Raw genomic sequence first — 14,037 nt, 5'->3', positions numbered from 1 at the left:
TCAAAAACTCAGCTGGACAACTGCAAAATAAAAATTTATCAGGAATCAGAAAAACATTAGAAGTCAAAAAATTGTTTATTAAAAAAATTGGTCCAAAAACATTTGAGGATATTTATCAGTCATTACAGTCAAATGATATGAGTAAAAATCATGATAGCAAATTCGAAAAAATCGAAAAAAAAATTGAGGGAAAACATTTTTTAACAACTCAAAAACTCAGCTGTACAAAATGCAGCTATAGGCAGTCATTCAGTATAGATGATTGTGGGAAAAATGCCAAAAGCTAGAACGCGGAAGTTAAGGACACATTGTACAAAACAGCAACAAAAACGCATCATCATAGCTGAAATGGAGAGATTAATTTTTTTAAACAAAGGTAGAGAACCATTTGTATTTCAAAATTTATCATAGGAGGTTCGGCAAAAGTATATAGCAATCTTCCTGTAAGAAAAACTGTGAAAACAGAATTCAAAGATTCAAAAACATTGAAATAAATTGCCAAATGCTAAAAGATTGTTAAGAAGCAAAGTAAATTGTCATTGAAATTTCAACGACTTAACACGCAAAAAAATAGAATCATCGATACGCAAATCTTAAGACCTCGCAGTGAACAGATAGTCTTCTTGTATTAAAGTAAACCAGTATATGTAAATATTCTTAAAGAAATTAGACAAAAAACCGCCGAACTCGGAATATTCAAATTTAAAATTTATTAAATCTCTCACGTTAAAAACAGTAGAATTCAAAGCAAGAATTATCTAGGGACTTTGTCATAAACAGTGAATACGAATCAGTCCGCTCAAAGATCCAAAAACTACAACAATTTAAAAAATTGAGAAATATGAGTCAATCTTGCAATTCCATATTACAAAAATATTGTAAATTCAGTTTCATTTTGATGCCCCGTGAATCAAAAAACATTTCTACAAAAAAAACATAGCCGACTAACTGCCGGAAAATAGCCGCCGTTCACGCTATTGGGATTGAAACAGAAGAAAAAAATTGAGTGTCAAAGTGTTCTTATTTGGCGTGTAAATTCTGCATATTCAGTTAGATTCCAAAATAACACTTAACTCAGCTTCTAAACTGAAGAATATTAACCATAATACCAACGCCAGCTGGCAGTCGCTTTATTGAACTTTGATAACTTGATGCACTATGACTTAATGACCGCGCTTTATCGGTTTATCTCGTTCATTTAATTTTGCTCTTTTGACTTTGCCCGTATTCACTATATTACGCAATTCAATGCGTGAAAGAATTTAAAATCCATTCAGTTGAAACAGTGAGTGAAATAAGTCAGAAGTCAAGCGTGAAAATCGTGACTTATGTAAAACGAAAAACGTTATCAAAAAGTAAGGAGCATTAAAGAAAGGGGAGCGCCTAAAAAATAGCCCTTGAGAGGCTGACGATGGCTATTAACAAACTACAAGCAAAGTATTGAGCCGTATCGACAGAACGGCTAAAAATTGTTATTTACGCCAGTCTTTCAAACGCTGCCATTCACTCCACGTGGCGCATGCACAAAAAATTCTCACACAAATATCTCAGAATTGGGATAGATTCGGACTGTCAGTTTTATGAGACACATACTCTCTTTATGGAAAAAACCCTAAAGTTTTTCAAAATTATTATTCGAAATCAAAAACTCAGGAACTAGGCCAAATACTTATATGCACACTATAGATCTTTAACTGAATTTTCACAAAATTTAAAGTTTATTAAATGAGCTCAGAAGTCGTTTTTTAGTGCGGTAAGTCACGCAATTGACCTTACAAACACATACAAATTTTAACCGCAAAGCAGTAGAAGTCAATTGAAAATTGAAAAAGTCAATAGTCGCAAGAATCATCGATGCAGACGACGAATTAAAAAAACATAGCAGGACAAGTCCTGAAATACAATTCAAAGAATTGAAGGAAAATCGTAGACGTACTCTACCTGACCAGCAGATTAATTGAACAATGCCAGCCAAAACACAAACAAAATCATCTCCAAAAATTGAGAAAACAATCAAACAAACTAAACAAAAACATAATCATCGCTAAAACTTTGAAGCTTTTACCCCCCTAAGGCAACATTTGATCCCTTTAAATATACCTAATTCAAAAATATATTCAAAACCACTTTTTGGTTCTGAAAAAGCTGCAGTATTATATCTGCAAGGCCTGAAAAAAATCACTGGCCATTGAAGATGATTAACTCGAAAATGACCAATTTTCTTTTAAAAAATGAAATCAATTGCAAATTTTAATGAAACGTGTTAAAAATTGTGATATTAAAATCTAAAGCATCATTTCTGTGTCTCTAGAGGCTCTCCAGTAACCCAATTCCAAGCCTTAGAAAATTATGGGTTGAAAGATCGATAGGCAATATATTTTATAAAAAATTTTAAATTCCAAAAAAAGAACGTCGTTGATTTAAAATGTTGAAAACCATTCAATTTCCCCTAGCAACTATTTAATAACAAAGTATCAAACCCTGCATGAGGCTATCTGGCTACTTCAACAAAAAAATCTGAATAAAAGACAAATGTTTTGAAAAAACTTGAAAATTGCAAATTTTATCAGAAAATTTTTAAAATTCGAAAGGTTAAAATGTTGAAAAGAAATTCATTGAAACAAACAACCATGCAGTAACTTTTTTCAGACCATGGAGCAGGTTTCCTGTCACTTGAGAATGGACAAATATCAAAAATTGACAAAAACTTTAGGAAGCCTTAAAAAAACCTTAAAAATTTGCAGATTTTATCCAAAAAAATGCTAAAATCCGAGACATTAAAATGTTGAAAACCAATCCATTGTTACCAGAAACTATACAGTGCCCAATTATCAAACCTTAAAGGAAATTCCCTGGCCCCTGAAGCTCAAAAAACTCAGAAAATGACAAAAATTTTCAAAAAATAGCAAAAAATAGTATCATTTTGCGTGTTTGTGTTTGTAGTACCAAAACATATAGCCCATAAAATGGTCATAACAAGTAATTTTGTCTCGCAAAAGGCCTTTATCAACTTTTAAAAACTTCAACCTAAGACTAATCAAACAGAAAACTAAAAAAATCACCAAAAACATGAAAAATTGCACCATTTTGAGCCCTAAAAACGACCTTTTAACCCTAAATTGAGGCCATCTCAGCAGCTGCACCCCTCTAATCACTAGTAGGACTACTATCGCCCACTTTGGGCCTCTAATGAAACTTAATGTCCACTGGGCTTTACCTGTTTATCCCGTTTTGAAAGATCAAAGTTATTGAAAAATGTGTGAACACATATAAAAAAAACAGCGCCCCAATACAATTCAAATTCTTTGAAATGTAAGAAACCACGATGTCCCTAATAATAGTCGCTATCGCTTCGCGGCTATTAAAAATCAATAATCCTCTTTGAGTTGTAGAAACCTCAAGAACACCAATGCTCCTCTTGGAGTCGCCGAAAAGCCAAGAGAAGGTCAATAATAGCTTGCTACCGCAGCTATTAACTATCAACAGAACTAATAAAAATTAAACTTTGAGAGTAGGTAAACAGTTCCGCTGAGTACATAATAAATATCTCACTTGAATTTTTTGGAGTATGTGAATTTCTTCTGAGGTAGTTCGTTATTGGCCACTGCTTCGGCATATGAAGCATTCTTCTCAGCCAGCATCTTCACTTTCTGTTCATAATGCTTCTGTTGAAGGCTGATGTCACGTAAAATCACTTAAACAAATCAGAAGCTACAACAAATTTCACTTAAAAACAAATAACTTAAAAAATTATTAAAACGGGATTAACGAATTGCGAACATAAATCGACTAACGTCGGATGAATTGCTGAACGATAGGCAAAGACAATTTAATTAAAAAACCTCCAACCCCACAGAGTTCAAACCAGGCAACTCCAGGATGCCAGTCCAGTATCTTAACGACTAAGCTACAATGGCTTTGATTCTTCTTTGCTCACAACCGCTTTTATATTAGCAGCAATCTATATTTCAGAAAGAAAGCAACTTCGATCACTCAAAAATGGAAAATCAGGTTCAATTAAGCAGTCAAAAATGCTCTAGAACAAAAGCGCAAAACGTCAAGCAATAATTTTGCAAAAAAAACGTTTATAATAATTGCGTTCGAGAATAATTAATTATTATATTTCCTGCCCCATAATTACTTTAAGAAACAGTGCGCGCCAGCAAAACAACCATCAAGTTATAAGCTATAATAGCATGAAACATAAACCGAGTGGAAAACAAAGTCTTGTCTTAAGAGCTTCAAAAAATACCTAACTTTCGTAAACGCAATCGCTTCTAGGCCACAATGAACCTAATGAAAAAGAAAGTCTACAATAAGTATTGGCATATTATTACCGTTTTCCAAATTTTTGATAAGATCTCGATGGGTAACAATGACATTGGTTCTGCCAGAACTGACAAGTGACTTGAAGAGCTCTCTGCTCTTCTCATTCTCCAACTGGCTGCTCAAAAGCTGTTCGCACTTTCCTAAAATAACCAAAATAATTTGACCCAATCCATGGCTTAAAATGACGAAAATTTCCCATGGCTGTTACCTTTGACTTTTTTGCTAAATTGTAGAGCCAATATGTGGGGAAGAAGTAACTGTACATTCTTCTTCACTACCCCTGCCTCCTTCTCCACATCCTTCTCACATTTGGCAATTCCCTACAAAAAAAGCCGAAGGCTATGAACCAAATCCTCTTTTTCTATAATCAAAGAGAATGTTCTCAACGTAATATATGCAAATCTGACCTTTCGTCCATTGCAAGTTTTCACTAATGCTTAACGCTGCCATAACATACCAACCAAACTACTTGCCTACAATGGCAAAACAAACTACCAGACTACAATTTTACTTAACACAACCGACTAACGTCTGACAAATTAGTCTCAACGACAGGAGTGGCTCCACCAGGAACTGTTTTTTATTGAGTCAATTTTCGCCGATAGATCAATATATCCATAGTAGAGGACTGCGAATGGTATCATTCGAAAGCTTGTCAATCGTAGAATTTCAAATTAAAAAGTTTTTTTGAATTTCGCATTTTGCGAGGATTTACGGAGGTTTAAAGAATTGTGAATGTTAGCCTAACTTGTTCACATCGTTATTTTGTTCACATTTTTCGTAATTATTGTTTAAACTTTGATCTTAGAGAATTGATGAATTCTTTGCACTTGTTTGGCAAAATTTCCAGCTAAATCTTAGAAAACATAGCATTTTTTCATGTTTTTTTCCATTAAAAAATGGCATCAAATATACGAATTTACGCCATTTTGCCCACTTTGACAGTTGGTAAACACAAGAGAACTCAAAAAACAAAGCTCCTTTACTCAGATATGGGTTAATTGTACCTCCGATTTATAAAAACGTTTTGGAAATAAATTTTCGGTAATTTATACCGATACTTATGAAAAAACTATGAGTTTGATATAAGATTTTCGTTTGCCAAAAAAAATACTATGCAATATTTTAGAAGAATTGTGTTTTTAACAACTGCGCGGCGATAGCAAGGCAAGCTTTGGTTTCGTCGTTGAGTTTTGCAATAAAAAAGGACTCGGATTATTTTATGGCTGTCTTTTTGAAATATTTTTGCATTTTATCCATCCCAATTACAAGTCTGTTTTCATTTAAAGGTTCAATTAATAAAGCATTTGATAAGGTCCAATGACACAACATTGAATTTCATGAGTAAATTTCACGGTATTTCTTGAGATTTGCCAGCATTTGATGTTCTTTTTGAAGCCTAATCACTGAGTCTAAATAATCTAATGTCTAGTTTGTATCCATGAGCTATTAAGGAAACTATCTAAAGCCCTCAGTAGATAAAGTCCTTTTTTGTTAATATAACTTGATAAATATCCAAAATTGATCTCATTTTTTATTGACTTTTAGGCCATTTGCGGTTTCAGTAACATTTGGTACATACTTTTAAAGAAACAGTGAGAGCAAGACAGTTCTGGTATAGTCATCAAACTTTAAGTTCAAAAATTATTCGGATTGTAATGGGGCGCAATATATATATATATATATATATATATATATATATATATATAAAATATTTGTCTGTGTTTTTTATAATATTTAAAGACCAGAATGATTTCCGATTAGACCTCAAGTCTTGACAGGTAAAATTTACGCGCAAAGTTAGGCCAAAGAACATACATAACAGTTTCAGCGAAAAGTGCTTCTTAAGAAGGTACAAGTTAAAGGGCTTCCTAAGCAGTTACAAGTTAAAGTAGTTACCATTTTTTAGTTGAACGGCTGTAATGTCTTTTATCACGTAGTTTTCTTGAGATTTGCCACTTTCAATCTTATTTCTGCATCCCCCGGCGTAGTCTCATTTAAGAGAATGGTTGCATTTTTTTGAGTGAGTAAAAAAAGTAGTCTTAATTGCATTTTTATTACTTGAAACTTGGTTTTCTGGCGTTGATACGAGTTTTCATAACCTTATTTATTTCTTGACATTCTCCAATTTTTGAGGTTCTCTTTTGCAGTCTTGTCCAATCATCATATTCATGGCACAATAAGGACAAGTCGAATATCTCAATAATGGCGTTGAATTATAGCGCAATTGATTATGTTCAAAAATTTTATCAAAAAGATTTTGATGTTAGAGGCTTCGAGACCGTTTCCTCGCAAAATTGATATGACTCTTTGATTTTTGTCTGTATTTGTTTTTTGTAGTCGCTTGAGGTTCTGGATAAAGATATGTCTCAATATTTTTTGAAGGTATAAATAAAGCCAATGAATGATTTCAGTTGATAGCTAATTGCTTTCATGGTTTTGAATTTAATTTTTTTTCAAAAAGTGTACACTTTGCCCGTTTTTCTTTTCTATCTACTTTTTTTTAAATTTTTCTCAATAAAGACGGTTCCCATATCTTTTCTGTTGAAAATGCAAATCATGTGGTTTAATTTGTTTTTTATCTGATGCTATCATGACTTTTTATTTAGTTTTAAAGACATGGATAGACATTAAAATTTGGTTGTCAATTTATTAAGTAATGCTTGTTGTTTTTAATGGACTTTGTTGTTTGATTCTTTCGTCTCTTACACTTCTTAATGGCAGTTTTCATGGGCCCTCTAATGAGTTATTGTTTCCTTTGTATAGCAGTTACAACTTAAGCGGTTTTTTAAATGGATAAAACATTTTCGAAAAACATGTCATTTTTGAAAGTTTTCTATCTCCTCCTCATTTGGCGGACAAGGCAAAAACGTGGCTGAGCGGGTCGGAACATTATTAGCAAACGCACATTACCGAATCTTGTCAAAATTTATCAAAAAAATTGAAGATAAAAATATGATGTTATATGAAGAATATTGATAGGCAAAGGTCGGACCGCAAAAACAAGATTATAAAAAGGCTAATGTATATGAGTTGACCTAACAGTCCCCCTTTTTCGACAACCACTCCAATTGAAGCGTCAGCAATTTCGTTTACCATTAGCCTCCTGGAGCATCGGATGCAGAGTATGGGGCTCCTAAGAAGTATAAATCTGATTTTTCTTCTCAAGTAAGTCATGATATCAGCATAGCTGTTCTCTCTGCGCAGAACTATTGACCAAACGAAAGGCTCAAATAGAAAAAATGAACTTGTAGTATTAAAATGCCAGCAAACGAATCCAAATCCTTCTATTTGCGAATGAGAGTGAAACTTGGAACGTATTCGCAGTGAAAATGTTCAAAACCTTTTTGTCTCTTGAGTTATGCAAAGTAACCTATCTGCAAGACTTGAAAAGCTGCGTTGGCCATTAATGATCGTTAAACTTAGAAAAAGACAAAAATATTCAAAAATTTTGAAAACAATCGCAAATTTTAACAAAATCTTGCTAAAATTCAAGATATGAAAATCTTCAGAAACAATTTTATTGTCTCAAGAGACTATCCAGTATCACTATTTCAAGCTTTAAATAGTTTCACCGGCTCAAAGATCCATAAATTTGGAACAAAAATTTCCAAAAATTTGAAAAAAAATTATTAATAAATTGCTACAGCTGGAGTCATTAAAATATTGATAACCATTCCATTAACTCTAGAAACTGTGCAAAAGTTTATCATCAAACTTTGGAGGAGATTCCTAGGACCCTGTTGCCGGAAAAAATGATGAAACATTCAAAAAAACTTGACAAAATTGCAAAAATTTTAAAAAATTGCTGATATTGAAATCTTGAAAAACATTCCTTTACATATAGAGGCTTTGCAGTAACCTATAATCAAACCCTAGAGGAAGTTATGTGGCTCTTGAGGGTGGAGAAAAATAAAAACCGACAAAAATTTTCAAAAAAACTTGAAAAAATCAAGTTTTATCAACAAAATTGTTAAAATTTGTCATATTAAAAAATTGAAAGCTATTCAATGTCACATAAAAGTTTATTAGTAACTTATAATCAAACCCCTAAAGACGTTTTCTGGCCCCTGCGTCTGGAAAGACTTGAAAATGAAAAATAAATTGAAAAAATTGCACATTTTGTCAAGAAAGCTGAAATTCGTAACAATAAAATGTTGAAACCAATGCACTACCACTAAAAACTATGCGGTGACCTATTATAAAACCCTAGTGGAGTTTCCTTGAAACCTAGGGCTGAAAACACTCAAAAAATCACAAAAAATTTCAAAAAGCTTGAAAAAAATTGTGAAAATTAATATAAATTGCGTGTTTTCAGCGATCGGTTTTTCGGCAGTAGCCACGGGGGGGGGGGGGGGTGGCAACGGGGGACTGATGGGGAGGGGGTGGCAACATTGTGGTGGGGGCAACAGCGCGGCGGGGGGGGGGCGGGGCAATATTTGGGGGGGGGGTCAACAGTGAAGGTGTCTCAACCTCTAAGAACCGTCCTTCACACCATAAGTACAAGTCTCCAAAACAGTTTGAGCTGAAACAGAGCTGAAGGGCTCTAAGAGCACTTAATGCCCGCAGGGCGCTACCTGTTTATCCCGTTTTTGAGGAAGAAAAGTCAAAAGCGTCAGACGAAAAATCGGTCAAGCGAAAAATCGCATTAAAAAAAGACCCACAGGACTAATATAATTGCTAGCTACAAACTTTGTTTGAGAGCAATCAAAAACAAAGACCAAGCAAATATGCATTAGAAACAACCGGAAAATTCATTAAAAACCACTTAAACACATCTGTAACTTCATGCCCTCGTGCTTTACCAGTTTATCTTAACTCAAAATCTCCAACTTCAAAACAGCTCCAAAAACTTCCGAAGAAATTCTAACAAAATAACGCAAGCCATCACTAAAACGCAAATTCTCCGCATTTTCCTCTCGCAGCTCAATAACACAAAATGATTTAAATTAAAATAACAAAAACCTCTTCTACATGTTCACCATTTTTTCTCAGTAACTTCAATCAACATCCTTTTCAACTGGGGATAACAGTTGGAAAGGATTACATTTTACACCTTAAAAACTCATTTGCATGTAAACAGACAGACGATTGACACGGACACTTTACACCTTTATAGGCTCGAGTGAACTTTGAAGCACCGCCTTTAAGTGTTTCAATTTGTATTGGTCTCGCTTCCACAAGACCTGAGCACAATGTTTTCGTTTAATGGCTACGAAAATTAATTTTGCATAATCAATGTTCTTCCTTATCTCGAATGAAAATGCAAGGGAAAATGAAAAGCCTAGTTCTTCTAGCATCAATTTCTCCGTCCGATTCAAAAGTTTCACGCCTTAAGGCCACTTGCTTTTTCGCACTTCCATTTTCGATGGTTTCACAGTAATCACCTCCAAAGTACCGGAACGAACTGGAAAAAACTTTCACGAAATCACTTCAACTTTAAGGTGTAAAAGGATGAAAAAAAATCACATTGGTCATACACCTTTGAGTTGTTAAACGCCGTTCGAATCAAAAGGATACCAGGATGCGAGCAATAAAATTGTGAGCCATTCTCCAGTGGAGTATGACCTTTCGTATCAACTATATTATAGCACTGCTTAAAACTAGAAGCCAGATTGCAACGTGATCAATCTCAAAAACTGGTTAGACTCAAAAACCACTTACCTTTCAAAAAGTGACAAACTAGTTAAAATATTAAGGCATCAATTGAAACTATTAAGTAGCTTTTGTACTTCATTAGATAGTTAAAAACTCATTGACGAGACGTAGTGTCAGCACCCCGGAAAAATAGCCGACTATCATCGTGCCAATTGCTCTTAAAAGACGGTCAAACCGGTGGATTTGGTATTAGACAGCTTGGGCTTAGGGATAACAGCATGCTGGGGTGGTAGCAAGTTTTGACGGGAGGGGGGTCAAGCGAGGGGGATAGGGTTAGGAGGGCTGGACGAGAGGCTGTTCAAATCGCCAGGTGAGCAGGGTGGACAATGATGGTTGGGGGTGGGAGGAGAATGACTGATAGATCTAGAACGGCCCTTCAAGATTTAGAACGGCCCTTCAATGAGATTATTTCCTTAAAAAAGTAAGTGAATCGCATAGAGGCTAGTGAGGCATAATGCTCTAAGAGGGTTAATCAGACTCAAAATGCTTTCTGAGCTTTACCTCTTTATGCCGCTTTCGAAAACGAAAGTATCATAGGGAAAATCTGTCACGCGAAAAATAGCATAAAAAGAGCACGATTAATATAATTGCTTCATTTGAGAGCAATTAAACATTACATACCAAAAATTGCATTATCGAGACTCAATGCCAGCACAACGAAAAACCATAGCCAACTAATCTCGGTCTAATCGCTCTCGAACGATTGGCGAGGCCAACAAATTGGAAGGGGCATAAGCTAGGGACATTTTTATGGTTTGAAAACATCTTAACCACTAGGCTACACAGTCTATGCACCGTCATCTCTCACAATCGCGTTTATTTTAGTAACAGACGTGAAATCTGAACGCCCGCAATTCAAATTACTCAGATAAAACAAAAAGTAAAGGGTGAAAAAGCAGCTTGAGAAGCGAAATAAATTTTCCGCAATAAACACAAACACATTTGCGAAAAATTGCTTCAAACTTTGTTCGAGATCAATTGAAGAAAGACAACAGATAAAACTAAAAAAAAATCACTGAATCTTTCTAAAAAGAAGGGTCAAAGTTTTGAAAAGGCTTAATACGAAAAGAACAAGTAAACAAGCTTCCATTACGCCTCGTTAGAGAGGCACTAAGATTAGACATTATTGATACAAAGAGACAAGACAATAAAAAATACAAACATAGCCGGTAGATCGCCGGAATAGCTACCAAATAAACTTGCGTGCCGTATATAGATAGAGACAGTGAGATAAAAGGTGAAAAAATTGTTGGCACCGCTCAAAACGCTAGGTAAAAAACATTCGGGGGTAAATTTAAAAAAGCTGGTTCATATTCATTCCTTTTTATTAGTGACCATTATTATTACAGTCATTTCATTGAGTGAAGTAAGTCACGTATGATCAAAATCTAATCACGCAAGAGATCTACAAACCATTTCTAGAGAGAGTGATACATGACGTCACTCTCGCAAACGCCGTTAGCGAGAGGATCAAAAAAGAGCGTCAGATGGAAAAAAATATATAGCAGACAAGTCCTGAAATACAATCCAAAGAAATGAAAAAACTTAATCTACTGCATCTGACCAGCAGACCAATTTAACAAGGGCAGCCAAAAAACCAAAATAAGTCCCAAAATTGAAGAAACTAAAACAATCAAATAAGCTGAGAAATAAATCATTGCTATAACTCGTAAAGCTTTCACTGTGAAGGTCAAGCTTCATCTACTTAAAAATAAACTATAAAACCCCGCCGAAGCCTTGAAAGTGGTTACTTGCCAAAAAAATGAAAACTGGAGAAATATGCTGAAGATTTTAAGAAATTAAAACTTGCAAAATTTTTTTTGAAGTTTCTAAATTTTTCATTCAAAAAATGCTCCAAACAATTTCTGCCAGCCTCTCGAATCTGTCCGGAATCTTAACCCATCTGAAAGACTTGAAAAAGTTAAATTATGCCTTAAAAATAAAAAAAATCCACAATTCAAAACAATAGCAAATTTTATAACATAGCCGGCAGATTGCCGGAATAGCTGCGAAAGAATAGACCTGCGTGCCATATAATAGAGATAGAAACAGATACAGATCTAAATTGAAAATCGACGCCGCTCAAAAAACTAGGTAAAAAAAATTCACCGATTAATTAATTAAGCTTGTTGAAATTCATTCCGCAGAAACCTTTATTAGGGACCTTTACTGCACATATGAGTTCCTTTGACCTTAAACTAATTCAAGTTAAACTTAAGTTTTAAAGTGCAAAAGTCATTTTATTGAGTGAGATAAGTCAGGTATGATCAAAATCTAATCACGCAAATAACCTAAAAACTTTTGCTAAAGCGAGTGAGAAATGACGTCACGCGCGCAAATGCCGTTAGTGAGAGGAAGAAGTCATTCAGAAAATTTGACTTTTTCAGCTTTGCTGTGTGAACAAATGTAAAACGAAAAAAGAGCGTCAGACGACGAAACAAAAAAACCAAGAGCACCGCAATATAGCTACGCTCAGCTTACAGCTTCGCAGCTATAATAAATGTTGCTAACATTCGTGATATTATCATCTTTAAAACCAATTCATTGTCTTCCAAAAATATCCAGTAACCTAATTTCAAGCCTAAGAATTGTTTCACTGTCCCAAAAAGGTCGATAAACTCGAAAAATTATAATTTTCAGGGAATGAAGAAAATTGCAAACATTCGCCATATCAAAATATTGAAAACGATTCCGTTGACAATAAAAAATATGGAGCAACCTATTATGAAACCCTAGCGGAGGTTACTTCGACCATGGAGCCGGAAAAACTCAATAAAACGGCAAACACTCAAGTAATTGTAAAAAAAATAGTATAACTATGCGTGTTTATCTTTGCAGTACCGAAACATATAGCAAATAAAATGGTCATAGAAAAAAAACTATGTCCTGAAATAGAACTTTATCAGTTTTTACAAACGTCAATTCGAGACTGCTCAGACAAACACTCTAATGAAACTTGATGCCAGCTGAGATTTTCCTGTTTATCCCGTTTTGAAAGCTCAAAGTCATGGAAAAATGTGTGATAAGATCTAACAAAAAAAGACAGAGCGCCAATACACTGCAAATTCTTTGGATTGTAAAAACCAAGAGCATCGCAATATGACTTCTCTCAGCCTACACTTTTGCAGCTATTAACAAGGGCAAAACCATTAAGCGTCGCTTTGACGAATTCAACGGATAGAACTATGCACTTGATACATGTATGACCTTTCGAAATCAATAATTAAGAAAACCAGCAAAAAATGAGCGAAAGAATAAGTCAAATTGCAGCAACTTAAAAAAAAACTTGAGGAAACCGAAAACTTGTTCAAACGTCAATATCTCACTCCACTTTAAAAGTTTTGGAAAAAAAATCACACTTCAAAACTACTCAATTTTTTTACTCCATTTGCTACTCCAGTGTTATTAAAAACACCACTAATTTGACTTCTCATTGATATCAAAAATTCTTGAGAAAAAACAACAGATCTTCAAAAAACGACAACTCACCGATACAATTCTAACTCACTGAATTATAAAAAGGAGAGCTGCTAAATAATAGCTTTTGAGACGCTGACGGCGGCTATTATTGACAATTCAATTGTAATCCCTGACTTTCGATTAGTATCTTATCTTTAGGCCACTATTCTATCAAGAGGGAGGTGAATAGATTGGCAACTGTTCCAAAAATTCTCCTTCACATGCACCAACCTGTAGGAAGATCTTTATTTTGCGCCTTGTCAGTCCTGGAATGAGTTTCATGTACTCTTCAAACTCGGACTCTTTTATTCTACTCAGCGGCATGTTTTCTTCGTCGCATAAAGCTTCACCTACAACACATCACAGAATATTATCACAAACACATTGCTAATCAGATTTCTCTTAAACTAATACCAAACTAGTACCTCCAAAATGTTCCAATGACATTGATTCCCTTTGAAACACGAGAGTTCATCAATAAAACTTAAGATTTTAAGCATTTTTAGAAACCACAAATATACAAATGTTTACAGCGAGGCACACACAGCAATTGATTTAGGCAGCTAATTATTCTTAGACCACAAAAAAGAC

At 34.5% G+C, this 14,037-nt stretch overlaps 2 protein-coding genes across 2 annotated transcripts in view; both read right to left on the bottom strand.

Annotated features, from left to right (window-relative positions):
• Positions 1-14,037, bottom strand: part of LOC142334696 (TIP41-like protein) — a 75,411-nt gene that overhangs the window by 30,244 nt on the left and 31,130 nt on the right. The gene's annotated exons all lie outside the window — the stretch shown is intronic.
• LOC142334695 (uncharacterized) overlaps positions 1-14,037 on the bottom strand; it is a 32,656-nt gene that overhangs the window by 10,700 nt on the left and 7,919 nt on the right. Inside the window, exons 8-11 of the mRNA XM_075382930.1 lie at positions 13,678-13,796; positions 4,538-4,649; positions 4,338-4,469; positions 3,553-3,694 (exon numbers count right to left, since the gene is read on the bottom strand). Of these exons, the coding sequence (XP_075239045.1) occupies positions 3,553-3,694; positions 4,338-4,469; positions 4,538-4,649; positions 13,678-13,796 (505 nt within the window). The remainder of the gene's footprint in view (positions 1-3,552; positions 3,695-4,337; positions 4,470-4,537; positions 4,650-13,677; positions 13,797-14,037) is intronic.

Source organism: Convolutriloba macropyga, chromosome 2, assembly GCF_964194025.1.
Source record: "Convolutriloba macropyga chromosome 2, txConMacr16.3, whole genome shotgun sequence".
In the NCBI taxonomy this organism is placed as follows: Eukaryota; Metazoa; Xenacoelomorpha; order Acoela; family Convolutidae; genus Convolutriloba; species Convolutriloba macropyga.
This window is presented reverse-complemented; position numbering and strand designations above follow the sequence as displayed.